We start from the raw sequence: 27,886 nt of genomic DNA on the forward strand, positions 1-27,886 counted from the left end.
GCTTCTAATAATATTGATCCTCCTCATAAATAGTGTATCTAGTTTGCTAGAAATCTAAGAGTGTTTGGATACTTAAAACAGCCTTACTGTAGTGTCACTCTTTGTGACCCTATAGTTAAGGTTGGTATTCTGGAAATTTCCATATATAAAATTCTATTTAATCAGTTGGGTTTAAAAATTCACTTAAGACTGAAAAAGATCCCAGACTAGGAGGAGTTTCTTTCCAATTTTCAAAACATCTGTTTGATTTTAAGTCTTTAATGTTTAAAAGAGAGACTCTCCGTTTTTCGTTCATACAGTTAAATTTAAAATTTAACAAATTTTAAACATGAACTTTCACTACCCTAAAAAGTGCCTCTTGAGCAGCTGCGCCAGTATTCTGAATAAAGAAACACTCAGCACAAGTCTTAATCTTGAATGTATAACAAAACAACATATCACAGACACCCCAATGGTAGCTGCTTTGCAGCCATTATGGTCTGCCAGAAAATTATAAATAAAAAAAAAAAATACAACTGTATATATTACATTTTTTAATATATTATAACACCTTTTTGATAGGAGTCATTAAAGTCATATACTTTCAAATGTACAACACCTTGTCTTTAATATTTTATAATTTAATATTAAAAGCAAGTAAATTCAGAAAAAGAAAAAAATTGTTTAATTGATGGACACAGAGTTACAAAAATCATAGCTGAAGTTGCCACTCCATCTTCTCACAAAACTGTACTTTTATTCCCATCAATGCAAGCCCTTCTATCTTCAGTGGTCTTTTGCTCCTGCGTCTTTTAGACTAATGTTAGTACAGGTTTTGAGTCGCATCACCTGGTCTGAGTGTACTGAGCCTAGTTTGCTTGTAAAGAATCAGGAATAAATGTATTTTAATTACTTTCCTGTTTTATTAACAAAATCTCAGTTGTCTTCCACAGATGAATACCCTCTCCCACGAAATCAGCCCCTGGCAGGATTGAGTTTGTTTGGAATGATTCAAAAGATGCTGAGTTCTTTACTTGATAAAGTTGGGACTGCATCTTGATCCTAGCCCATGATAAGTTTTTTAATTAGAACTAAATCTCACAGTAGCTCATATAAACATTCCACCTTACAAAATATGGAATTCTTACCTCTTACCCCCTGGGGGGGGGGAGGGGAGAGGAGAGAAGCAGTGTCCAACAAGAGGTTACTATTAAGTCAGCTCAGCCTGCACTGTACTTAGCTGAGACGATCTTCAGATTTGTCAGTTCCTTAACCAAAATCTCTAACTTTTTTGATAAAGATAACATATAAACAGACAGATATTTTAAAAACAAGCAAACAGTTAGTTCATATCCCCACCCAAAAAAAGGAAAAAGGTACCTTTTCATGCACGGTCATGCAACTGGCTGCATCCTTTTGGAGAATTTCAGTCACTCCATTAGAAAGCCTTTCATACTTCAGCTTGGGTTCTTCTTCACTCTCATCTTCCTATGTTATTAAGAGTTGGGGAAGAGGGAGGGGAAAAAGAGGGCTTTTTTAAGTTTAATTTAAATATCAAATACTCAGAGACTCCCCAAATACTATCACACAGCAACAGCCATAAATGGTTCTCTATGATCTCTCAACAACAGCCACTATACTTAACATTCCAATTACTGGTACCAGAGTTCTGGGTGCAACTAAATACAATACTGTAAATAAGTAAATTGATACAGTTAAACTGTAAGAGGCACTTAGTTGATTTGTAACAAGCAGGAAAAATGTACATGGGTACTTTGTTAAATAATGTTACTCATTCCCAATTAAGAAAAAAATAAAGTATGGATATGGCAAAGTTGGTGATAACAACAACAACAAAAAAGTATGCAGCTGTAGCCACTTTTAGCTCCGAGCTGAAGCATGCACATTACAAGAAACTTGAAGACCTTTACAAGATGCTGCACCTCGGTAGGAAGGACAGACACAAAATGCTGTGAATAAAAATAAAAATATCTACTAGAAATGTGTTACCTGTATAAGACGTGTCAATGGGTTTTATGTTCAAACAAACAAAAAGTAGAAATGTTGCTGCAAAATTGTTCGAGAAAAAGATCTGGACACAGTAACCTTCATATGGATAAACTGATCTAGCACGTTTCTAGGATTTCAAACCTACCCTGTTGTTACCCTTTAAACAAACTATGTAGTCATCCAATCAGCATTCAGGACTGAGGAAAGGCACATAAAAGTGACACAAAGTGAATGGTTAGATATGAGAGAGAGAGAGAGAGATAGCTGATCAAAACAAACAGTCAATCTAGTTGTGTACCTTCTATAAATGAATGCTCAAGGTTCAATACAGAATTTGGGTGTTTATACCAAAATGCCCTACTGCAGTATATATATATTTCAAATGGATACATTTTATATTTAATAGCTTCATTTGATACTATATGTTCCAAAGCATCCTTACTATGAAGTAGTATATCTACAATGACATCCTCCTATTCTCAATTAGAATGAGAACACCACTATCAAAAGTAAGGCTACGTCTTCACTACCCGCCGATCCGGCGGGTAGCAATCGGTCTATCGGGGATCGACTTACCGCATCTAGTGAAGACGCGATAAAAATCTATCCCTGATGGCTCTACCGTCGACTCCGGAAATCCACCGCAGCAAGAGGCGGTAGCGGAGTCGACGGCGGCGCGGCAGCGGTCGACTTGCCGCCGTCCTCACAGCCAGGTAAGTCGACCTAAAATACGCCACTTCAGCTACGCTATTCACGTAGCTGAAGTGGCGTATCTTAGGTCGACCCCCCGCTGTAGTGTAGACCTAGCCTAAGAGTTTAGTGTATATATACTGGATATAGTATTCTTTTTCACTTTCTGTCCTACAATTGATGTGTATCATTGCAGTGCACTGTTAAAACAGCCCCGGTGTTCCACCCCACTGATGGGTGAAATGATTCTAATACTGACTTCAAAAAGGGGCATAGGAGGTTCAATTAATATTCATAAAGCATAATGAGAGCCTCAGACAAAGGGTGCTATAGATGTGCTGTTTTTTCATGTCTAATGAGTATAAAGGCTATATAACTCCCAATGAGAAACAAAAATGAAATACTATTGGGTTTTTAAGCCTTTCATCAAGTAAAAACAAACTAGTCTTTTGCTATATTAAAAGCCAATATGATTACTTAAAATACTAAACTACTGAGACTGTTTAAACTATTATCTCCCATGTTATCATGATATATGTTCTTTTCCAGAAAACATAATAAAAATATGAAACTATGATAGAAATTCAATATTTCATACCACCAACTTACTGAATACATGCTAGAATAAAAGGTTCTTTTAAAATTTGTTCAAGAGTTTTATGGCTGCATACAAAAGGAATTAATATAGGGATGTCAACAACCATGACATAGTTGTCTGAAGTGAAATGTCAAAATGTCCAGCAAGAAACAATTTTATTCAGTAAATCCAACATTGAACAAAGTTGTTACCAGTCAGAATGACAATGTCAAATTAGAGTGCTGTATATAAAAGTCAGCTAAGTTACCAGTGCTTCCAAATCCTTAACAGATGAAAATTGTAAAAAGCATGAAAAAGTAGTGCTTTTTATTTATATATTTTACAACAATTAATACATTACTGTATTTCTTACAGCGTTACAAAGACTACACTTGAAATGCATCAGTGATCTGTGCATCCTGACATATATATGTGAAGTAAAAATTCAATTCTAGGCAAATAGTCTTTGTAATAAGATTCCACATGTTGCTGAAGTCTGGACATCATATGTGCAACCAATGTGAAAAGTTAATTCTAGTCTCTCGAGTATTTTGCATAAAAGCATTCACCCACGGGCCGTTAGAGACTGTTACTGTAAATAAGTTTTGCCTGTCTTATTTATGAGTGGAAACTAAATAATTTTTCCTGCACATGCATATAAAAATATATATACACTTTCAAAACTCAGTGTACTGAAGCATTCTGCCAGGTTTCAAGAAAATGTATATAAAATGAAAACTTCAAATATTAGCCACAATGATGTACCCACTTCATGCTTTTCTGACAGGTATCTTTTATGTAAAGTAAAAGTCAGGCAAAAGGTGAATTTGAGAAATTTTTGCCTCACTGTAAAAAAAGGAAATGAAAAATGATTTGTAAAAAAATACAAGTTTACTCTATTGCCACAGACTATCACATTCTAAATGAGAGAGAAAATGTCAAACACATTTAATGTACTTGAGCTTAACATCTTACAAATATTTTCTTATCAGGAAAAGCTTTTATGCAGCCTGAACTTCTAAGGTAAACACAAGCCAGCATTAATAAAAAGCAAATCAATAATTTTTGTTAAATTTTAATAATCCTGCAAACCTACAAATAAAACCATCAGCAGCCTGAGTTGAGATGACAGTTAGCTGCGTTTCTATGACAACCTGGTGGAATAGTACAAGTCCTGACTTGCAGCAAAGCTAAGATATGAACAGAGTGACATTTACCCCATACAAGAAAACTCAGCTTTACAAAAAAAAAAAAAAAAAATCAATTTCTCAACTAACATGGATTTTTACTAAGTGTATGGCACTTTTAATTAAAAGACAAGTCCTTTAAATCATCCTAGGACTCTCAAACATTTGCAAATAAATTTTATATTACTGTTACTTGTACTGTAGCTTAAAATGTTTTTCATATTTTTGTTACCCAGAGAACTAATGCTTCATAACACTTACAGAGTTTTGAATTTTTTGTCAAATATATTTGTTTAGTATTATTCAAACAGCACTTGAAAATATCCAAAGTTAGAAGGTAAAAAAAAAAAAAAAATGTACTATATAGAAGAAAATTTTTGAAGCTCTCTGCAAATGAGATATTTAAATCTTGGTTGAAGACAGACAAAAAAAGCTGGAACAGCCATGCTACAGTTTAACTAATTACCAATTTGTAAACCACAGGGAACACCATTTTAAAAATTATTTTCCATTGGTTTTTCTGCTGTTCCGTTTCCCTTATAGATTTTCTAATTCCGAGAATGAAAACACCCAGTATATGCTATAAAGATCTTTTCCAGTTACCTTTGAATATTTCCTACTGAAAGCCATACACAAAACTAACACAATTAACTAATAAGATCAAAAGAACTTCTGTTTAGAGCTATATCCTTTGTTAATATGGAGCTCCTTAAGTGAAATGAGAAGATGCTCCTCTTTCCATTCTTCAAATCTGTCTGTATATAGTGGACTACCAACTCTTCAAGAGCCAAACAATATAATAAACTACAGAGAGCTAAAAAGGTGGCAGTAATTCTTAAAAAGTCCAGTTTAGTTAAAGGAAGACATCACTCGGATTTCTCAACACTAGGTTCATAACCTAACTCTCTTGAGATATTCTGAATCAGTCTTTCCCAGCTTTGTCTACAAGAAGGACTGCAGTAGAACCCAATATACAGTGAAAACTGACATAAGGACCTTACAAAGATGGTCTCGAGAGAATCTGTGGGCAGTTTCTTGAGTTACTACATTAGTGTATATTCATTCCTGCAGCATAGGGTTTGCCCACAGGATAGTCTGTCACATGGACTATATGCTCTACTGGTTATGGATACTCTAATTGTGTTATGGACACTGACAATGAAGTGCCATCCTTCCTGCATAATTTGTCATTATGAGTTTCAAAGCCTACCTAGTATGTTGCAAATAAAGCCTTTCATGGAAATAAACTTAATCAACATCCTTTGTCTTTGGTGCATAGCTTCTAATGGATCCCAACTAATACAGTGGCCCTTACAGTTCTAGGCCCTGATCCAGCAATGCATTTAAACACATGCATTACTAAGCACACAACTCAGCTCACTGAAGTGACTACAATGTGACAATGCACATGCTTAAAGTTACTTACTGAAAGGCTTTGCTGCGATACACACTTTTTAGCAGGGCACCCCAGACCAGGAAAAAGTAATTTCTCACAACCAACTCTCACCAGACTATCTTTCAGATAACTTCCGATTTCACAACATGTGAATGAGAAACTTCAGTAAAATGCCATGTTTCAAGCTAGATAGGAGTCAACCAAAAGATGATTTCATACAGAACATTTGATTAATTAATGCTTAAAGAATATGAAGGAAGAGTTAGGCATTGCAATCCTATTAAAACCAAAAAGAAGACATCTGTAGAGAAGTTTTGGACTTTTAAAATAGTGATCACTGTACCACAGAGAAAAGAAATTTGAGCTAGCTGGGTGTTTTATTGACAGGATTTGTGCTACACTTCTCGCAATACTACTTTAGGAGCTGCACCAAGATTCCAAGTGAAGCCAATGGAGAATTACCACCTCCAATTATTCTCCCCACTTGTTCTCAGTCTAGCATAAAGGTTCAGAGAGCTTCTTATGGTTATGCAGAGTGCATAAAACATACGCTTTGTGAGCTGGCTCACAGTAGTTTCACTTGTCGCAAGAATTCTTCAACAGATAAAGAAAGATTACAAGACTTCTGTACTTTTACACAGTATCCAGGGAGAATTACTTGCCTTCCTCTCTATATGGAAGTACAAAGTTCATCTACACGTATCTAGCAGAATTCAGTTATCTAGGCAATCCATTACTTTTTGGTCAGCTCAAGGCCCCATATCAGGCATGTTAATTTGAGTGGTCACCAACATATAAATAATTTCTGTATGCTCACTTCTAGGGACATTATGCATTAGTTTAGTTTGCGTGAGTCTTTGAAAAAAATTCCCACAGCTGATTTGGAAGGAGTAGGGTCCTATAATCACATGTACCACTTCTAAGAGCAACATTCATAGGAATTCGGATACCAGCTCTGCCAACAGTATTAAGAGCACAGCATTAGCCTAGGCAGGATAGGCCTGCAAAACAGTGTTTTACCCCGAAAATTTAAAGGATTCCCGGCCACCACAAAATGTGGCAGCAAACTCAGAGCTGGACAAAGGATTGTACACATATCACCACTACATATGGGTATCTATCAGATTTGAAAATGCTGGAGTACATGTCTTGACCATGTGCACAGAGGGCGTCAGTACCAGAACTGAAATGAATCCATTGCTCTCAGTCCACGAGACCATGCTGTATCTCAGACCATTGTGTGTATACTCCTTATGGCCAAAGGTCACACTGGCCAGTCAGCACAGGACGTGGCTCAGCCACAGTCCTGACACACCCACATGTAGTGGTGATAAGACTCTAATGTGAACTGTGGGTGCTCAGCAACACTGACATTTGGCAATGAAAGAATCCATCAGGAGCTATTTCCCACGTGCCTCACTATGAGGCATGTTAGACTGGTTCCCACACCCAAGAACAGAAGAGGTAGTTGCAATGTGCAGCGGCAGTCAAAAAAGCAAACAATGTTGGGAATCATTAAGAAAGGGATAGATAATAAGACAGAAAATATCATATTGCTTCTATATAAATCCATGGTACGCCCACATCTTGAATACTGCGTGCAGATGTGGTTGCCCCATCTCAAAAAAGATATATTGGAATTGGAAAAGCTTCAGAAAAGGGCAACAAAAATGATTAGGGCTATGGAATGGCTTCAGTATGAGGAGAGATTAATAAAACTGGGACTTTTCAGCTTGGAAAAGAGACAATTAAGGAGGGATCTGATTGAGGTCTATAAAATCATGACTGGTCTGGAGAAAGTAAATAAGGAAGTGTTATTTACTCCTTCTTAAAACATAAGAACTAGGGGTCACCAAATGAAATTAATAGGCAGCAGGTTTAAAACAAACAAAAGCAAGTATTTCTCCAGGGTGAAAGAAATATTAAATTCTTACCACTACTGGGGCTGGCTCCGGGCTTGGGAAGGGGCACGGCCTCGGGCGGAAGGGGCGGAGCTGGGGGGGTCAGCCTCCCCCAGCCAGCCTATCCGGGCTGTCTGGCCCCCACCACCAATTTAAAAGATCCAAAGGCTCTGGCCACCGCAGTAGCGGCCGGGAGCCCTGGGCCCTTTTAAATCACTGGCCCCGGGGCAGCTGCCCCTTTTGCCCCCCTCTGTCGGTGGCTGGGGAGACAGCAAAAGGGGCAATGGTGTTAAAGCACTGCAGGGGCGCTTTAACGTCGTTGCCCCTTTTGCCTCCCCCGTCGGCGGCCCTGCCAGTAGGGTCCCTACTGGCAGGGCCACCGACAGGTGGGGGAAGGAGGGAAGGGGCAGCAACGTTAAAGTGCTGCCGCAGCAGTGCTTTAACCTGGGCTGCGTATGGGACAGTACCGGCTTCTTACTGGTACATCCTTTCACCCCTGGTATTTCTTCACACAACGCACAGTTAACCTGTGGAACTCTTTGCCAGAGGAAGTTGTGAATGCCAAGACTATAACAGGATTCAAAAAAGAACTAGATAAGTTCATGGAGGATAGATCCATCAATGGCTATTAGCCAGGATGGGCAGGGATGGTGTCCCTAGCCTCTGTCTGCCAGAAGCTGGGAGTGAAAGAGAGGGAATGGATCATTTGATGATTACCTGTTCATTGCCTCTGGGGCACCTGGCATTGGCCACTGTCGGAAGACAGGATACTGGGCTAGATGGACCTTTGGCCTGACCCAGTATGGCCATGCTTATGATAGCATTTTTACTCCTCTAGGTAAGGAATCAGATAATGTGGGTGAGGGTATTGCACCTGTTCCCACTATAATAATTGGCAGTTCGGCTACTGAATTCAAAAATTTAACAAAACTGACGAGAGGTGAGGATGCCACACACAGTTATATAGTGATGTGGCATCGATATGCAAAGATTAATGTTTGTAAAGGGATTTGGAAATTAATAGCTAGGTATAAAGCATTTTGTTGCACTAACACGTTGCAATCACAGACGATCACCTCAAAAGCAGCACTAGGATGTGCAACATGATTTTGAGGTTCTCTGCAACTCAGGGTACATGGACACTTCATGTGGGAGGTCTGAGATCCAGCTTGGCAAGATGTATGCTCGCTAGCTAAATCACTATATATCACCCTTTTATCATCTGTCCTGTTCTCTGCTTATGAAGGGTGAAGCTGTGTAGTCAGGATTAGGACCATGATTTGTCAATTTTTCTCAATGCACTCAGAGATATATTACTATGATATACATATATAAAATAATTTTGGACAGGAAAAATAGACATTTAGTAGCCTTTCATGTTCAGAACCCTAATTTGCTGGACAGCCAAGCAACAAACTGGAATAAGCTCTAAAGTAAGCTATTCTATTGCTCATCCAGTTGAAGGTAAAATGTTGAGAGGTAGTGGGGGACCAGCCTGCAGATATATCAGTGTTACTCCCCTGTGTAAGACTATGCAAAACCCATTCACACTGGTAAACCTATTTCAAAGAAAGAAATAATTCCTTCTGGTCAGAAGTGGGGGAGGAGAGACGAAAATCAAACTGTTGTGATTAGAAAATTTTAAAAAGCAGGGAAGGAATGATTGGACAAGTTAACAGATTAACAATAGAATACAGAGACTTTCATCTGAATCATCAGTTCAAATTCAGATCAGGCTGATACTGGCAAAAAGTTATTACCATCTGATGGCTGTTGGGAGGCTTACCAAAATGAATTTGTAGTATCAGGCCAGTTCCTAGCTGACAGATGGCCATGTGACAGAAGAACTCCACCACAACTAACAACCTGGATGGCAGCTTCAACAAAGATACAAAGGAATGAGTGCCCCTGAAGATTAAGCCATCCTCTTAACAGCAGAATCGATTCTTTAGGCAAGAGTTGAGAACCACTGGCAAGGTAGTGTGAAGAAATGTACTCTACTTCCCCAGTTATACCTACTCCACAGGCAAAGAAAGGACAACTTTCTCTCTCTCTCCAGGGCTGACAACATAGCATCTTTTTCCATGTGGACTAAGCGAGTTAAAAATGAAATTGAAATAAATATTAAAAACCCTTGCAAGCTTCTAACCTTAGAAGAATAAGTTTGTATTAATATGGCTATTGCTATACAATAGAATGGAGGTGCTCAGATTGAGGTTACCAAATCATGAAGTCACACTTGTATTTTATGCTGCCAAAAATATTGACCTCTATAGTTTTATGGTGAAAATACACTGCTTTTCTGAGTAAGGAAATGAAGCGAATCAACTCCTGTGCAACCCCAGTATGGTTCTTCATAAGCCAAATCACCAAAAACATGCTGATCTTTGGCATATATGGATCAGGCTGTCAGGAAAATTGGTGTGAGAAATCTTTTCTTTTCTTCTGATGGATTTTCTGCTGAGAATTTATTTAATCCTTTGGCTTCTTTGGGAAAAATGTAGGTATACTAAAGCAAGGAATTACAATGATATGGCTGCCCATGAATAAATATTAAGATGGTTGCATTCCAAGGATGAAGTAATATACAGATGAAAGGAAAAGCACACAGCATTTTATTTCTTTTCAGGACTGCCATGGTATAAAGAAAGTCTCACAATATGTGTGTAACACCAATTCCAGATTCACCCCTACAAGTCTAGACATAAGCCAAGCTGTGAAGCAGAAGTACAGAAGACATACTGCACATGAACAATCCTCATAAGCGACATGTAAAAAAATATAGTCCACAAAAGTATTTGGTTTCACTTCAGCTGTCTATTTGTTTTTTCTCACTTGAAGTTTTGTGTACATCAAACCATTGGGAATTATAAAACCACTTCAACCGCATACAATAATCCTAGTCACTCTAATTACAGAGCAACATAAGATGGCTTGTTGTATTTTTGATATCCCAGACAAGTTCCAATAGGGAAGGAAAAGCCTAAGACAAGTCAAATCTGAATGAAACTACACCTTTCCACTTGTATTTCCCTTTGCTGAGTAAGGAATTTCAACAGAACCATTTGTTTCCCTTATGAACACTACTTGGGCACTAACTGTTGCCATCTTGTGATCTACTGCATATGAATACCCTACAGTGCAATTTTGGGAACAGTCATTTTTGAAGTTTCTTTTATCAACTCGCTGAAATGTGAAACTGGTTAGGAAATTATTGAAAAAGAAAATTCAGTGTTGCTCCATCCACATCAATGAATTAGTATTTTGGGAAGGCCACATCTGCACACACTGTTGACACAGTAGCTTTTCAATTGCATTTAATTTATGTAACGTGCAAGGCAGTATTTTTACCTTTTATATATTCCAAAACACACACTGACAGGAGAACTGGAACTTCTGTTTAATATTAATAGCTCATTAAATGAAGTATCTAATTTTCACACAAGAACAGCAGATATTAGAAGAATATAGTAGTAAAACCAGTAACCCATTTTTCTTGGAAGTCAATCCTATAACGATGCATATTATAATCTTAGTCACTGCAAACTTGTTTTTAAAATTAATGTATGGAAACATTCCATTTAAACTTCAATACATTATTTACAATGCTCATCCCACTGACTCAAATTGATAAATTATTTGCATGATACATTTTCTCATTAACAGAGTTGGTTTTTTTATTGCATACCTTCCCTTTCTCCGCACCCTATTTAAAAGGCTGGTTTCACTTTAGGTATGCAGGAAGAAGTGAGCTCTCTCTGGCTAGTGAGCATGTGAGAGAGAGAAAGAGAGAGAAAGAATATATAAAACTTTTTAAGAAGTTCATACACAGTACTTTTTATTTGTAGATCTCGAAGAACTGGGGGGAGAAAAAAGGAAGACTAAGGCTATCTACACTGCCACTTTCTAAAACTTTTGTTGTTTAGGGGTGTGAAAAAACACCCCCCTGAACGATAAAAGTTTTAGTGCTGAAAAGCACCGGTATAGACAGTGCTTTATCGCCAGGAGAGCTCTCCCCCCGCGATAAAGCATGTCTACACTGCCCACGTCACAGCGCTGCCACTGTAACGTGGGTAGTGTAGGCATACGCTAATATAGCCCCCTTTTACAGATGGAGTAGGAGAAGCATGCAGAGGTGAAGTGGCTTGCCAAAGGGGACACAGTAAATTGTCAGACAAAAGGAGCTGAAATACAAGAAATGGCAAAGATGCAATCAAGGGGCTGATGTGGTATCTGAATCTACTTTTAATTCATTTTTTGTCAAGTTGATGGTGCCGCTTTAACGACAACAGTAGTAGAAGAGCCCATCTGTGCTTGATGCCCTGTGCCAAGGGAATATTTTGGTGGGGAACGTAGCAGGGCTAGGAAATCTTTTTTTTTTTTTTTTAACCAGTTGCTGCGTTTACTTGAAACATTTGTAATTAGGTCCGGATCAGTTCAGAGTAATCTAGGAGCAGGGCCGGCTCTAACTTTTTTGCCACCCCAAAAAAAAAACACACCGTAACAAACCCCCCCCGCCCCGCGCTACCCCACCGAACCAAAAACAAAAAACAAACAAAAAAACCCAGTGCCGCCCCGCCGAACCAAAAACAACCCTCCCACACCGCCCCGCCGAACCAAAAACACCCCCTCCCCCCCGAGTGCCGCCCCGCCAAACCAAAAACAACTCTCATTTTACAGAGGGGAACTGAGACAGAATGTAGTTGAAGTGCTTGCCCAAGGTCACAGAGAAAGTCTGTGGTAAAGACAGGAATTGAAGGTCTCTTGAGCCCCAGTATGGTGCTCCAAATCATTCTTCCCACTCTATAAAGTGCATATCATCAAGTTAACTGACAAATCCCCTACTTCCCTTGTGCATACCAGTGATAATCTATACTGATGGAAAAATATATGTAAATTTGTGGATAAGCATAATTATTTTGTGCACCAGACATATACTGGTGGCAGAAGTAACATCCACATTCGCTCACAAGATTTCACAACAATGCCATAGATTGCCTCATGACTATGTCACATTGTGCAGATACTATCAGGTAGTTCAGCTATCAAGCCTTGTTACTGGTTGGCTATAGTGATACAATGCAAAACAGCATTGAGGTCCAGAGTGATAAACATCAGGGAACTGAATATAAACAAAGTTCAAGTAGGCGCATTGCAGAAAAGAAAGCTTTTGAATCTTCCAAAAGCAGGTGTAAAAAGACTCTCTACTCAGAAGAGAAGATCCAAAAAAGATCTATGTGTGGGTTCCGCAATATAAGCTAGCAGGGGGAACTAGTGCAGTATTACCGTCTCTTTTTTTTTAAAAAAAAGCAAACCCCAAATGGTACATTACATCATTCAGTGCAACAGCATTTGCTAATAGAGAACTAAACTGAAAAGCCAAGGCACATCCTAGCTGAGTATTATACTCAACTCACAAAGTCAAGGAAAATGTATATTTACCTCTCAACTTAATACTTTGTACCACAGATGTGTTAAGAAGCATTGATATAAAGCTAACAAACGTGAGAAGATTTTTAACAATTAGGTACCAAAATCTAATCAAGATTTGGTTGGGAAAAACAAGCTCAGTTGTAAAAGTAACCACTTATAGCTATAGGTAAAACTGAGAAATCTCGCTTCATGCTGTACATAATTTATTCAGACTTTCTTCTGAACAGTTTATGAACAATCAAAAGTCAGTTTACTTTTTTTTTTTTTTTTTTTTTTAAATATAAAAGGCCTCATCAAATGTGACGGCCCTAATATGCAACTCCAGGTGCTGTAAAATAACGTTAAATACAACAGTGAAGTAGCATCATATCTAGAACTTTTCTGTGAAATAAACCTGTTCGATCTAAAATGTAGCACACTTGATTGTTTTATGGGTTGGGAAAAATGAAGTATATGTACATCACATGTGCCATTTTAAAAAATGACAGAAGTCTAAAAAAAAAAAGTTAGTGCTTCAAGATTGCAGTGAAAATACTTTGCAGCTAAAGTACTTTTTTCTCCCGAGAATTAAAATACCATTTTAGATATATTGTTTGCTCACCATATCATGGTAGATTAAATAGTAGCCTGTCTACATGATAAGTAAAAGCTCATAATACCCCATATCATATGTAAGGATATGAAATAAGAGAGTAAATTGTAGTGTAGTTACAATGAAAGATCTGCTACAATTGCATAGTGTTGACACAAATAACTACCACCATCATCACTGAAAGGTTTGCTGAACATACGAGGATATGTACTACCTCTACTAATTTATACCTATGTGCTTTAGACATTCTAAATTAAACAACTGGAAAACATTAAACAGATTTAAATGGCCTCAGGAATTCAACTTACGGGACCAGTGGAAACCAGATTTGCAATGAAGAGCTGTGTGACATCACATAGGCAAAACAGTCTTTTTTGCAAAACATCACATGTCTGAGATCCATTGTGACGCTCTGCCATTGATTCTGTACAAACAGCATCTTGACATTCATTAAGGAACAGTTAACTCAAAGCAGACCATGCAGGTGGGTAAATTATTAGCAGTATATTTTAATTTGTTAAGAGTGGACAATGTGTTCGGTTCTGACAGAGACACAAAATGGAGAGAGTCCCTGTCTCAACAAGCTTACAATCTAATAGAAAAAAGACAGCAAGATGGTGCAGTGAAGTCACAGTAAGGACTAACAGAAGAGAGTTTTTTTCCTTGTGTGCACACAATTCAGAGGGGGGGGGGGAAGGAATGGTTCAAAGAGGGATATGCGGTCCCTTCTAATCCTATGATTATTTTCACCCTTTCCACACCACAGAAGAAGATTTTTTGCAAGAAGTTAAAGCTTAACATGGGCAATTACACCTTAATTCCTCTGATAACAATGCTCATCATTTGCAATTGCCCCATACGACCAAGAATCTCAAAGGGATTAAAGCTAACATCAATTGTCTGCCATTAATTTTGTAATGAATATAGTGGTAACTGCCTATAATGAATCAATGTAATAAATGTTATACGTATTTTACTTATGTATAAACCAAAGTGCAGAGAATTAAAATGGTTTGCCCTAGTCACATAGGTAAATCTTGCCACTGGTTCAGTGAGTCCAGTCCTCTGCTATAACCACAAGATAACACTGCCTGTCAACCCCAACTCTAATCTCATAACAATGTATTATGTTTAGTATGAAAAAAGAGCGAACACACAGGGATATGGACAAACTAATCCATGACCATATACATTTCACATCAAGAGAATTAAAGCAGCAATTCACCACACTTAGTCTTCATGCGTTTGAATGGTCAGCATATATCATTTGATAATTATGCCTCAATGATCATAGGAAATGGTTTAGTCAAAGATGTGGACCTCCAGGGATCATGGACATGTTTCACTAGTTCACTTCAGCACATTTTAGATGTTGTTTCCAGGCTTGTTGTAACAGCTAATATTTAAAGACAAATCATCACTTGTCTTTATAGAACAAAAGAACGGCCAGACTGGGTCAGACCAAAGGTCCATCTAGCCCAGTATCCTGTCTTCTGACAGTGACCAATACCAGGTACCCCAGAGGGAATGAACAGAACAGGTAACCACCAAGTGATCCATCCCCTGTCACCCAGGCCCAGCTTCTGTCAAAGAGAGGCTAGGGATAGCATCCCTGCCCATCAGACATTAATGGACCTATCCTCCATGAATTTATCCAATTCTTTTTTGAACCCCGTTATAGTCTTGGCCTTCACAACATCCTCTGGCAAGGAGTTCCACAGGTTGACTAGGCATTGTGTGAAGAAATACTTCCTTTTGTTTGTTTTAAACCCACTGCCTATTAATTTCATTTGGTGACCCCATAATTCTTGTGTTATGAGAAGTAGTAAATAACACTTCCTTATTTACTTTCTCCACACCAGTCATGATTTTATAGACCTTTATCACATCCCCCCCTTAATCGTCTCTTTTCCAAGCTGAAAAGTCACAGTCTTATTAATCTCTCCCCATATCCCTAATCATTTTTGTTGCCCTCTTCCAATTCCGATATCTCTTTTTGAGATGGGGCAACTACATCTGCATGCAGTATTCTAGATGTGGGTGTACCATGGATTTATATAGAAAATATCATATTGCCTCTATCTACTCCTTTCTTAATGATTCCCAACATTCTGTTCGCTTTTTTGACTGCCACTGCACATTGAGTGGATGTTTTCAGAGAACTATCCACAATGACAGCAAGTATCTCTTTCTTGAGTGGTAACAGCTAATTTAGACCCCATTATTTTATATGTATAGTTGGGATTATGTTTTCCAATAAGCACTATTTCACATTTATCAACACTGAATTTAATCTGCCATTTTCTTGCCCAGTCACCCAGTTTTATGAGATCCTTTTGTAACTCTTCACAGTCTGCTTTGGAATTAACTATCTTGAGTAGTTCTTAACTATCTGAGTAAGAACCAGAATTAGGATTTGATCCTTTAGGTCCTGTCATACCTTCCCAATAGGACTGAAAATTAGGTGGATATTACTCTGCGTATTTATGGACTAACATAAAGGTGCACTGCCATAAACTGGTCGAAAGATTTTGACATGAGTAATTTTGACAATTTTTGGGACCAAATTTAACTAAGGGGAAAAACTGTGAAAATATAGACAAAAATCGCAGTCTGTTTTTTGCCCAGCTCCACCTTCAACAATTATTAAGGCTATGATTATGTCGCAGAGGTTACAGAAGTCACAGAATCTCTGACTTCCATTGTTCTCCATGACATTTTCTGCCCCTGGATTGGAGTTCCCAGCCAGCCCCTTCCTGTCGCAAAGCTCCCAGCCCCTGCACTGGTAGGGGCACCCCGCACTGGTGGGGGCTTGGGGACCCCCCCGAAGCTGATCAGCTGTGGCAAGCGGCTGGGGGACCCTGCAGCTCCCAGGCTTGGTGGGCAATGGGAGACCCCCAAGAGTGCCTAGCCAGCCCAGGTGCGAGGGGACCCCGCAGCCGCCCAGCCTCGCGGGCAGAAGGACCCCGCAGCTCTGACTCCCCACAGCGGCAGGAGACCCCAGAGCTCCCACTGACTGCAGCAGTGGGGGACCCAAGAATCCCAGGAGCAGTGGGTGCTGAACCTGCCTCCTCATTTTGTCAGGGATATTTTTAGTGAAAGTCAGGGACAGGTCACAGGCTTCTGTGAATTTTTTATTGCTTGTGACCTGTCCCCAACTTTCACTAAAAATATCCCTGACAAAAACTTAGCCTTAATAATTATTTATGCAGTGCTGTAAACATGCATGGTGCTTTAAAAAAGTAGAGAGACGAGATCCCTTTCCCAAAGAGCTTTAAAACTACAAAAAACAAAAACACAGGCTATCAGTTCAGATATAGGAGACTGAGAAAACAGCAATGGAGAGCAGGTTACTGTTGTACATAGTGGGTTGCATCAGCACATAGCTGAGCTACATCCCATGGAGCCCTATCTCCCATCACTATCACGAGCCAATCAGATCCAGGGGTGACAAAATTCCAAAGTGTTGCTGCCCAAGACTGAGTCATGAAAGCCCTGGCTCAGGTAGCTGCTTCAACAGTAGCTGAAAGCTGGGGTTGCAGCAGCTGAAACTGCAGGCAGAGGGGGTGGGACAGCAGGAGGAGGTATGAGGTTGCTGAGACCAAGGAGTGAAAATACCATAGCATCCCCTGCAGCTAGGAAGGAAAAAGAAAATCCAGCCCAGGATAAATACAGCCACCACAGTCACCAAGGGAAGGAGAGTTCAACCCAGTACAGGGGACTCAAGCCCTCCCGACTACAAACTCACTCAACAGGGGAGTCAAGACCACCAGCAAGATCCGCTAGGGGACTTGACAGCCTAACCACAGCCAGTGCCTGAACCTTAGATCCCAATCTCCAGTGTAGTTAACACCCCTAGGTGAAGAGCAATGTTTCTCTCACCACCATTTCATTCTAGTTTTGAGCATTGGGAGCCACGTTAAGCTATCTAATCGATAATGGGTGAAAGTCACCTACATGCTCAGGCAATGCCCAACATGATAGCATCTGTCTACCACCCTATTGGGAGAGCTTGGGAATGCACTGCCACCTATTCCACTCCCCTTCCCTGTCCGCAATCTGACCTTTGTGTTTACATACAATGCAAAAATTAGAGTAAGTACTATACATTAGACTTCCACAGTTGCATCCAAGAACTAAGTTTGGATGTACTGCACTGGCGTAAGGAGGGAAGACTTGGATTCATTTCAGCTCCCTTTCTTCTGCTCACCCAATAACACCGCCTGAATACTTAAATTTCTTTGATGGTGCAAACATTTCAAGTCGATAGACCAATCTTGTTTCAAAATACAATCTGGCAAACATGTGCTGAATAAACAAAGACTAAATTTAGGCTGTGAAATCATTAAATATCAGTTGCATTTCTTTAATGTAATATACTATATAGAAATGACATTGTCAATCACATTTTCATTTGTTCAAAGTAGAAATGCATGAATTTAAAGTTTTACCTTCTAACATGATTCACTTTATTAAAATCTTGTGATCCCAGGCTTTAAAGTCAAGTTGTATTTTTATTTTTTTTAAAGGGTACACATTCGCTATTAATTTGCCCACAGCTCAAACCACCTGTTAGAGCACAAGCACACTTCTCTGGTAAATAAGCGGCTGCCAAAATAGAAACAAACAAAAAACAAAACGAGACCCCAAAAAACCCCTGCATATTGACAAAAATGCAGTTTAAACACTACAACCATGAGGCCCCTGTACACAGCCTTACCTCAGAATCATCCGTAGATTCTTCGTTAGACCTGATTTCCTGAAAGCGATAAAAAAAAAGCATGAAGAAGAAAATTTAACATCTGTGCAGAGCAAATGATAATTACCTTACTTTTTTAATTCTACAAGCCTTTTTATTAGAGGCAAAAGGTCAATAGAGTTTCAAGTGATTCTGAATGTGTTACAGATGAATGATTATCTTTTCTGCTTTTCTTGTTTATCCATACCCATTCTGTGTTTAGGACTTGTAATCTGGTGCCACACTGACAGTCAGTGGCACTGGTTGGCTGTGATGCTACTGTTGGCTACCCTAAAGCAGACAGCAACTAATACCACATCATTCCAGAAATGTGCATCATCTAAGGCTCTAAGCAATAGTCAGGTGCCTCTGAAAGGTTTTCCCTCACCAGCACTGGGCAATCAATCTTGCAAAGCAATATCTAGCATCTCGGCCCGCGGGACAGAACTGCATGCTCAAGTGATCCACAGGCCAACTTCTGTATTTAGCCACTATTCGGCCATTAATTCATTGGCTTATTTTGAACTGGTTAACTCTTTTAAACAGTTTCCCAGAGAATTCTAATGATGATGCATATTAATAACAACTCTTCCACTTATGCACAATTCAGACAGAGTGCCTTGCTCAAACCTTCCAAGAAACTGTGCCTTTAAAACATCTGCCTTTCAAGACAATGAATCTTACCATCCTACAAAAAAGAGACGAGCCTACTCTTGCTAATCTCTCACCTGTCCACTGGTGAAATCTGCTGATGCCATGCCTCCTCAAAGAGGTCAGCAAAATGAAGATTTACTTAACGTATTTATAGTTATCAATAGCAATAAAAGGTTACAACTAATATGCTGACAGTGAACGTAAGCATTTTAACAACAGCCCGTGATATAAATGAAGAACGAACAAAAGAGAAGAAGTATTTCAAATCTTATGAAGTAATATTTTGACAATAAGATATTTAGGTACAGCATTTCACGAGACAAAGTTACAGACAATGAGAAGAGAGATGAAGGAGAAAGAAAATCTAATTCTGATGATTACCAGTGTTTCATCTTTAGTTTGATGGTCACATTTATTTATTTTCGTGCTATAAAAATGTGCTTATTGTAACCTTTAAGCACATAGCAAATGCCTTCTCTGCACGATTGAAGATCACTATTAGTAACCAAGCAAAACAGCTTAGAGAAGGGGGAAAAGTCACATTTCCATTTACTGGTTGTGACTCCATACAAGGCATTACCATGCTTACAGTCATCTGCCTTTCCAAGCTTTATTCACTACAGCCAGGCCCATCTCTAAAATATTGTCCTTAAATGGGATGCAACTGTTTATTCTCTGTTCAAGTCACGGCATGGGGAAGGGCAGAAACAATGTACTATAAAACAGGGGTAGAGGTGAAAAGGAAGGAGGAAAATCCTGACATTCCTTCAAGTGGAGGTTTGAAATATTTTTTGCCCATTGTCTCACTTCTCTTGGAAGTGGTACAGAAAGCTCAATCCAAGGAGCACAAATTCCAATCAAAACGTTTAGTGAAAGCATTTTGCAAGTTACAGTTAATATCTTAAAAGAAATTAAAAGAAATTCCATTCAATAAAATATTTAAGTCCTAAACATATAGAACTAAATTATGGTGACATGCAGAGCACTAAACAAGTGACATGAGCTGAACCACTGTACAGCACAAGGTGCAACATAGAATTTATATTGCACTTACAGTATGTTATTAGATTTAGAAATGGAGGGACTGCCTTTGTTTCATGCACAGCACTAAGCACATCATCAGTAATTAATAAGAAACTATATGAGATTCACAGTTCTGATATTCTCAGTATTCTCAAAAGGTTTCCCTCTTCCAAGAACAGAACTTATAAACAGAGGAAGGTATATAGTACAACAACAATGAACGACTGTGACTATGAAGGAGAGTAACTAGGGCCCCAGTCACATAAGCAGTTAGTTCCACATGGGCAGATCCCTGTGGCCTCATGGGGTCTCATTTCAGTCAATGAGGTTCCACAAAAGCCCAGAAACCCACCTGCACAGCATAGCTCCCAGGAGCTGGGCAAAAAAATACCAGGACATATTGTGCTACATCACAAAGGACTTCAGAAGTTGACTCAAATCACTTATCTATGTAAATGCCATAAAAGTGATTTTACTAGACAGGCACTCAGATACCATTGTGATGGATGCTATTAACACCCTAAACACATAGAACATACACAAGGGGGGGAAAGCCACACAAGCATATATTCTACATCCAGGAGTGCAATATTATTTCTAAAATTTACAGCTCTGACCGTTTATTAAAGGAAATGCTGAGCAAAAATTAAAAAGGAAATCTTGGTTTGGGAAGCTAATGAACAGACTCTGTATCACCAGATAGGACGTTGGCAGTGTTTTTCGGTGTTTAGAATTGACAGGTACCCTGCTAACTCACTATGCAAGGGAGCTACTCTGAAAAGCTTTCTGCCTGACTTCTCCCATTCCCACAGGTAAAATTGGAATAGTAACTACAGTCATGACTACAATGGGGTTTTGTTGGGATGGGTTTTTTAAATGTATGAACCAAGAGGATTATCCCGAATTCTATTTTTTATTTTTAAAATAGTCTCCTAACTGTGAACAGAAAATCCCTGATGAGTGACTAGTAGGTGACCAGAATCCCAAACAGTGACCTAATAACTATCATTGGCAGGCCTGTCACACTCTGGGGTGGAAGGGGGGTGGGGGGGAATTAGCAGTGGTGGTGTATATTTCAGCCAATTGGCAGATGCTGGTTTTCAAGAAACCTAAGAATGGAGAAATGATACACAGATGAGAAAACTGGGGAAATTTAAAAATTCCTAACCAGTATAGTTAATCTCTGATTTGGCAGGCTTGACAATGCATCTCACCAAATGCAATCTTTCATCCACATTGTTGTGGGAGGGTTTTCCCTTTACACTACATGCCATCAACTGACTTTAGGCCCATAACTTAGATAGGCAGGGAAAGAGGATCACAAAACCTAAATTCCAATGAAAGTTCACCTGCATGCACACACTATTTATAGTTCCTCTCCAGTGTAGGGAAACCCAAATATAAATCACTGCATCTTCTACATGCGAAACTGACCATCAGCAAAAGTGAAAAGACCACTCTCATATGATAGTCCATAGGGAGAGAAATGCAAACAATTAAATTAGACTGTTTTAATAATCAAAAGGTGTTCATTAATAAAAAAGTAAGGATTTTTAATATGATACTTTTATATTTGACTGTGCCTTCATGGGGTGCACTAATTATAGATTTTAGTGACAGAGACAATGGAGAGAACACAAAGGAAACTGCCTCGACCAACAAAATTCACAACATTGTAGAGGAGGTGTATATCTGATATGCAACCTATAAATACCAACATTAGGACCAGCCTCCTTCAGAGAATTTAAATTTCTCCATAGTTAGGAAGTAAATCCTGGGGAAATAGTTCTCCTAAGCTTTATTATGCCCAACAAAAAGACACCAGTCACACTGCCCAATATACTGACAAAAAGCGTGTGTGGCAGTGGAGAAGATATGGAAAAGCCAATTTTCTGAAGGCTTTAAACAAATTATATTTATAGCGTATGAAACTGCTATACTTGGGCTGGGAAACTTTTTCTTAAATCTATTTTATTCTTGTCTCACGTAAGGGAACCACCCAACCCCAAAGAATGTTCCATGGAGAGAGTCCTTTTGAGCTGAAAAGTACTATGTGTAACAGGTATATTAAAAGAAGGTCTAGAACAACCAAAATTTCAGCTGCCTCCCAGAGAATATCCCACCCTCCCCCATACTCATTCCCTAGCTTCCAGAAGAGAATCTCTCTCCCAACCAATTCAGATGGACTCATTTCTTTCTTCCACCTCTGCATTCTTGATCTTCCTCTGAAGTGAAGCAGCCCGCATGCAACAATCAGCTGTGTGCTCACACATGCTACCCTAACATTTATTACATCTGCCCCCAGATTCCAAAGATCCTGCCTTAAACCCTACCTGCCAGGGTTTATTGTAAAATATTACATTAAAACTAGGCCCCACTCCTGCCCACATTTAAATGTATAACTTTACACAGGAGTAATCCCACTGACTATACACTTAAATGTTGACAGGACTGGACGCTAAACATAGACTAGTGCCTATTACACTATTTGAAAGGCTATTACTGTAATGATTACCAGTTTTCCTTGAGTCACATACTAAATTCTAAAACTGCTGCACACATAGAACTGCAGAATAAGGTTCTTCAGCCTCAATCTTGCCAGGAGCTCAGCACATGCTGACCCCTGGACTCACTTCAAAGGGGCTTCGGGCACGTAGAGGGATTGAAACATTCGAATTGCCATTGTGGATGAGACCTGAAATCCATCTAGTCCAGAATCCCTGTCTGCCACTACTAGATAATTCTAAAGTGTAAGAACCCTGCAATAGGCAGGCATGGGATAATCTGCCGCCTCCCCGGCCCATTAGGTTTCACCCTGATATCCAATAGTTAGAGACTGCTTTAAATTCTAAGGCATGAAGTTTAGCATCTCCTACCCCTCCCCCCCCACAAAAAAGTTATCAATTAAGATAACTCTGGATATTCTGTTATACATATAAATGTCCAATCCTTTATTGGACCTTGCTAAATTCTTGGATCTGCCAATACAGTGCACTACACCGTATCAAGACCCTAATGACTATCAAAATTTTGTTTTGTCATTCGAAGATTTAACACACTTCCTTCTTTGCCCTCAGAATATAAAAGTTGCTTTTAAAAAAAAAAAGAAAGAAAATATTTAAAGGAAGCACAGCTCTGGTCTATACCATGGAATGACCATGAAAGAGATTAAATTTTGGACAAAATCTAAAGAAAGGTTTCCCTGTACAATACAGTTCCCAAGAAGAGGATTTTCTCATATAGGGTAATATGATCAATTATAAAAGTAATTTTAAACAAATTGTTGGTATATAATATTTAAGAATAGTTCCAACCCAGAAGTCACCAATAATCTTCTCTGTAAAATAATTTAAGAAACCGTAATATTCTCTCCTCATACCCAACAACTGATTGAGATTGATAATTGATTTGAAATATTACTAAAAACTTAAACATTGACAAAATCATAGCCACCAAACTCAATCAATAAGAATTTGATATAACTAATAAATGAGTGGTATTTAATATCCAATAGCTTTATAGAAGTCAAACTAGTGGGGTTGGTGATTTCATGCTCATAAATCTGGGACTTTAAGCTATTTTTATGCATATGTGAAAATGAATGAGTCTACAATATTGATTCTGAACCTTTGACAGAGATGAACAGGGTTTCATCCTCAGCTTTAAATGCCCTCAGGACCACACTGTGCTGGCATCTTCAAAAAGAGGAATACAGAATAGACTGCAAAACTGTGCACTAACCCTACACCACTCTTCTAGCCACAAAGCCCACAAGTTCTGCTTCCCACAAACATCCATTTCCCAATTCTACTCCTGCTCCTCCCCTCCAATTCCCCCCCCGCTGCCTCTGCCCCCCTACAACCTCCCCACCCCTCCTGCTGCCTCTGCCCCCACAACCCTCCTCCCAATCTACACCCCCTCCCGCTGCCTCTCCCCTCCCCCCCCCCAACCCTCCCCACCTCTCCCACTGCCTCTGGCCCCCACAACCCTCCCCATGCCTCCTGCTGCCTCCACCCCCCACAACCCTCCCTCCCCACCTCTCCCGCTGCCTCTGGCCCCCACAACCCTCCCCATGCCTCCTGCTGCCTCCACCCCCCACAACCCTCCCTCCCCACCTCTCCCGCTGCCTCTGGCCCCCACAACCCTCCCCATGCCTCCTGCTGCCTCCACCCCCCGAACCCTCCCCCCAATCCCCAGTCCTCCCACTGCCTCTGCTCCCCACAACTCTCCCCCAGCCCTGCCCCCTCCTGCTGCTGCCCTCCCCCCAACCCCAGCCCCCTCCTGCTGCTGCCCCCCCAGAAGCCTCTCTCTTCCCCTTCATCGGCTAGAAAACGCAGTGGTTTCTCCACTCCCCTAGTTTAACTCCTCCGCGCGGAGCAAACACTGGGGCTCCCACTGTGCAGTTGTCAGTGCTCGCTGCGCTGGCACAGCCTTTACCTTCTCCTCTGCTTCCGCCATGGTGTAGCCACCTGACAGTCATGTGAGAAGCCGCTGGAAGTCAGAGGGCGGTAGAGGCAGTTTGGGTAATGTAGTTTTTCTACTTCCTCTTCTGCTGCTGGGATTAGGGCTGGCAGAGAAGGAGGGGGGGAGGCCTCTGCACCTGTGCCTGCCTCACTGGTACACAGGCAACACCAGATCTTAGTGCAAATGTCTTCACTATCAGACGATAATAGTAAGCGACAGAGCACTGCTAGCCACAATCATCAAAAAATCAGGAGCTAGGCCCCAAGAAATTATGAGATTGCCTTAAAAATTACGAGCGATTGGAACAATAATAAACCTGTTGTTATTTTATTGTGGTTTTTAAACCTTTAGGGCGAACCTGGCATTTTCATGTTTTTCTCCTCAACCATGAGGGCTAGAAACTTCCTATTTTAAAATGAAAGCTTGAGATCCTGATGTATTGACATGATTTCAGAAGGTGGGGGTTTAAGAAAAACACCAATTAGGGGACTTAAAATATAATGGAGAGCGCAGGAATCCTGCCCAGTTCAGCAGGGATTAAAAGTTGTTGCTATCTTAACAGAAGTTTAGTAGGCCCTATATGAGATGAGTTTGACAAGTTACAGCTCCCATGTCACACACTCACCACCATGCTTTGCATTGGATTGCAAGTTCTTCAGGTCAGGGACCAATTCTTACTATGTGTTTGAACAGTGTCTTGCACACTGGGGCCCAGCTCTTAGTTGGTTTAACTAGTGAGAGCTCCTGAAGCAGGGACCAAAATTGCCTTCCTCCAGTGTTGCCAACTCCCATTATTTTTTTGCGAGTGATATGATTTTGGCTGTGCTAGAGGCCAGTAGGGAGAGAAGTGAAGCTCTCACTTTCTAGCAAATTTGAGCCCTGCCAGTGAGAAAGCTTCTCAGAGGGGGCTATCTACCCCACTTGCCCACTGCTTGGGGCAGAGCAACCAGTCAGAGCTGCTGTAGGAAGAGCACTCTCTTTTTCTCAGCGACCGCCTAACACCATTCTCACAAGAGGGGAAGGGGGAGCAAAAAGTCCAAGTACATAAAATGTTGTTAAAAGGAGGAGGGAGAAAAATTGTTCTTCTTAACCTCTGAGGATAGGACAAGAAGCAATGGGCTTAAATTGCAGCAAGGGAGGTTTAGGTTGGACATTAGGAAAAATTTCCTTACTGTCAGAGTCAGGGGCGGCTCTATGTTTTTTGCCGCCCCAAGCACAGCTGTCAGGCGGCTTTCTGCGGCGCGCCTGTGGGAGGTCTGCTGGTCACGCAGATTCTGCGGCATGCCTGTGGGGGTTCGCGGGTGCTGCGCCTTCGGCGTACCCACCGCCGAATTGCTGCCGAAGCCGCGGGACCGGTGGACCTCCCGCAGGCATGCTGCCGAACGCAGCCAGACTGCCGCCCTCACAGCGACCGGCAGGCCGCCCCCCGCGGCTTGCCGCCCCAGGCACACGCTTGCTGCGCTGGTGCCTGGAACCACCCCTGGTTAGAGTGTTTAAGCACTGGAAGAAATTGCCTAGGGAGGTTGTGGAATCTCCCTCATTTGGGGATTTTTAAGAGCAGATTGGACAAACACCTGTCAGGGATGGTACAAATAAGGCTTAGTCCTGCCTTGAGTGCAGGGGACTGGACTAGATGACCTCTTGAGGTCCCTTCTAGTTCTATGATTCTATGATAATATAGGTTAATAAAAGTAAAGTATCATCAATGGCACTATTAATAACTGCAGCATACTGTATATCATAATAATTCTGTAGCCTCCTAGCACTGTGTGGTTGCAACTATGCTGCATGCTATGGTTACTTGGAACTTCCCAGCAATTGCAGTCACAGACTCTAATGCTGTTGCTCAAAAAACACAGGCCGTTACCACTTGTTAAAGGAGACTCTCTCTAGTATAATAATCTATGATGCATAGGTTTACAATTATGTTACTCTACAGTAGAGGATGGTGATGCAAAAACATTAACAAGTTGACTGCAGTATAAAAACAATTTTAAAATATCTAAGATCTGGGACAACAAGAAAGACGAGAGCCTGCCCCTATCAGCTTTCAACAACTGATTAGGAACAAGCCTGCAACTTTCTAATGGTTTTTCACAAGTAGCTTTATATTTTTAACTTTTTTTAATTCCATATGCTGTGCTTACATTTTAGACCCCTTCATGAGGTTCCATGGCATAACTCAGGCCATTTACCTTGTCTCCATTCTGACATATATTTAACTGAAGTAAAACCAATTCAAGACTAAAGGCTGGAGCCTGAATATACATAAAAATGTTTATTCGCTTCCAAGGGATCTATGTCCACATAATGGTTGCATACTCAGGCCCTAAAGTATCAGAAAACATTCTCCCTAACGTATGTCAATATTTTAATAAATGCAATCTTTTTTTTTCTTGTCCTAACATCAAGAGGGTCTTTTCTCTTATGTGGATTTTAAACTGATCAATTGCATCTACTGAACCTAGGAATACAGAGTGAAATACTAGCCATATTAAAATCAGTGGCAAAACTCCTATTGTCTTCACTGGGGCCAGGAGTTCACCCTAATATCTAATGGTCAAGCTGTCTTATTTAATGTTTGAAAGTGTGTCTACAGAGAAAAGAAACAGCTTCCAATATATTCTTCCAGTTTTAGAAAAGTGAAAGCAAGTTTGAAAGTAGAATGAATATTAATAACTGACTTATAAATGCCTAAAAGTAAAAGTCTGCAATGAAATGACAGAAGACCTGGCAAATTTTCGTACCCTAGTACATAAAAGAATATATTTGTCACAAAGAAAGCAGTTAAAGAACAGCTGTTCTTGTTTTGACCACACATAGAATAAGTGGTATAAACAATGCAATTTACTTACAATGTGCTTCTTTCTTATTTCTGGCAGAAAAGCACAAAACTAATTTTTGTTTGTTCAGACTTAAGGTATGAATTCAATCTGCCATGATTACAAGTGTTTATTGTGTCAGGAAAATTTAATATTTTAGCACCTGATTCTGCCTCTTGGGAGGTGCTGAGAACCGTCAGCTCCTAATGTCATCAGTGGGATTTGAAAGCTTTCAGCACCTAAGGCATTCAGCATCCTCCAGAGTTAGGCCTTTATAGAGCATCTTTCATTTTCAATCAACATTTGGTAACAAAATACTTACCTACACTTTAGAATAGATGAAAATGCAGTACTGTATAGGGGGAATGTTGTACCGTGCTAAAACACGCAGCAGAAACTACGGCTGCATACATTTTCTCC

At 40.0% G+C, this 27,886-nt stretch overlaps 1 protein-coding gene across 1 annotated transcript in view; it reads right to left on the reverse strand.

Annotated features, from left to right (window-relative positions):
* LOC113407040 (vacuolar protein sorting-associated protein 41 homolog) overlaps nucleotides 1–24,648 on the reverse strand; it is a 141,655-nt gene extending 117,007 nt beyond the window's left edge. The window contains exons 1-3 of the mRNA XM_026654127.1: nucleotides 24,618–24,648; nucleotides 18,486–18,524; nucleotides 1,360–1,467 (exon numbers count right to left, since the gene is read on the reverse strand). Coding sequence (XP_026509912.1) covers nucleotides 1,360–1,467; nucleotides 18,486–18,524; nucleotides 24,618–24,638 — 168 coding nt within the window. The 5' untranslated portion in view covers nucleotides 24,639–24,648. The remainder of the gene's footprint in view (nucleotides 1–1,359; nucleotides 1,468–18,485; nucleotides 18,525–24,617) is intronic.
* Between the last annotated feature and the right edge of the window lie 3,238 nt (nucleotides 24,649–27,886).

This window comes from Terrapene carolina, unplaced genomic scaffold, assembly GCF_002925995.2.
Source record: "Terrapene carolina triunguis isolate 2854851 unplaced genomic scaffold, T_m_triunguis-2.0 Scaffold182, whole genome shotgun sequence".
Taxonomy (NCBI): domain Eukaryota; kingdom Metazoa; phylum Chordata; order Testudines; family Emydidae; genus Terrapene; species Terrapene triunguis.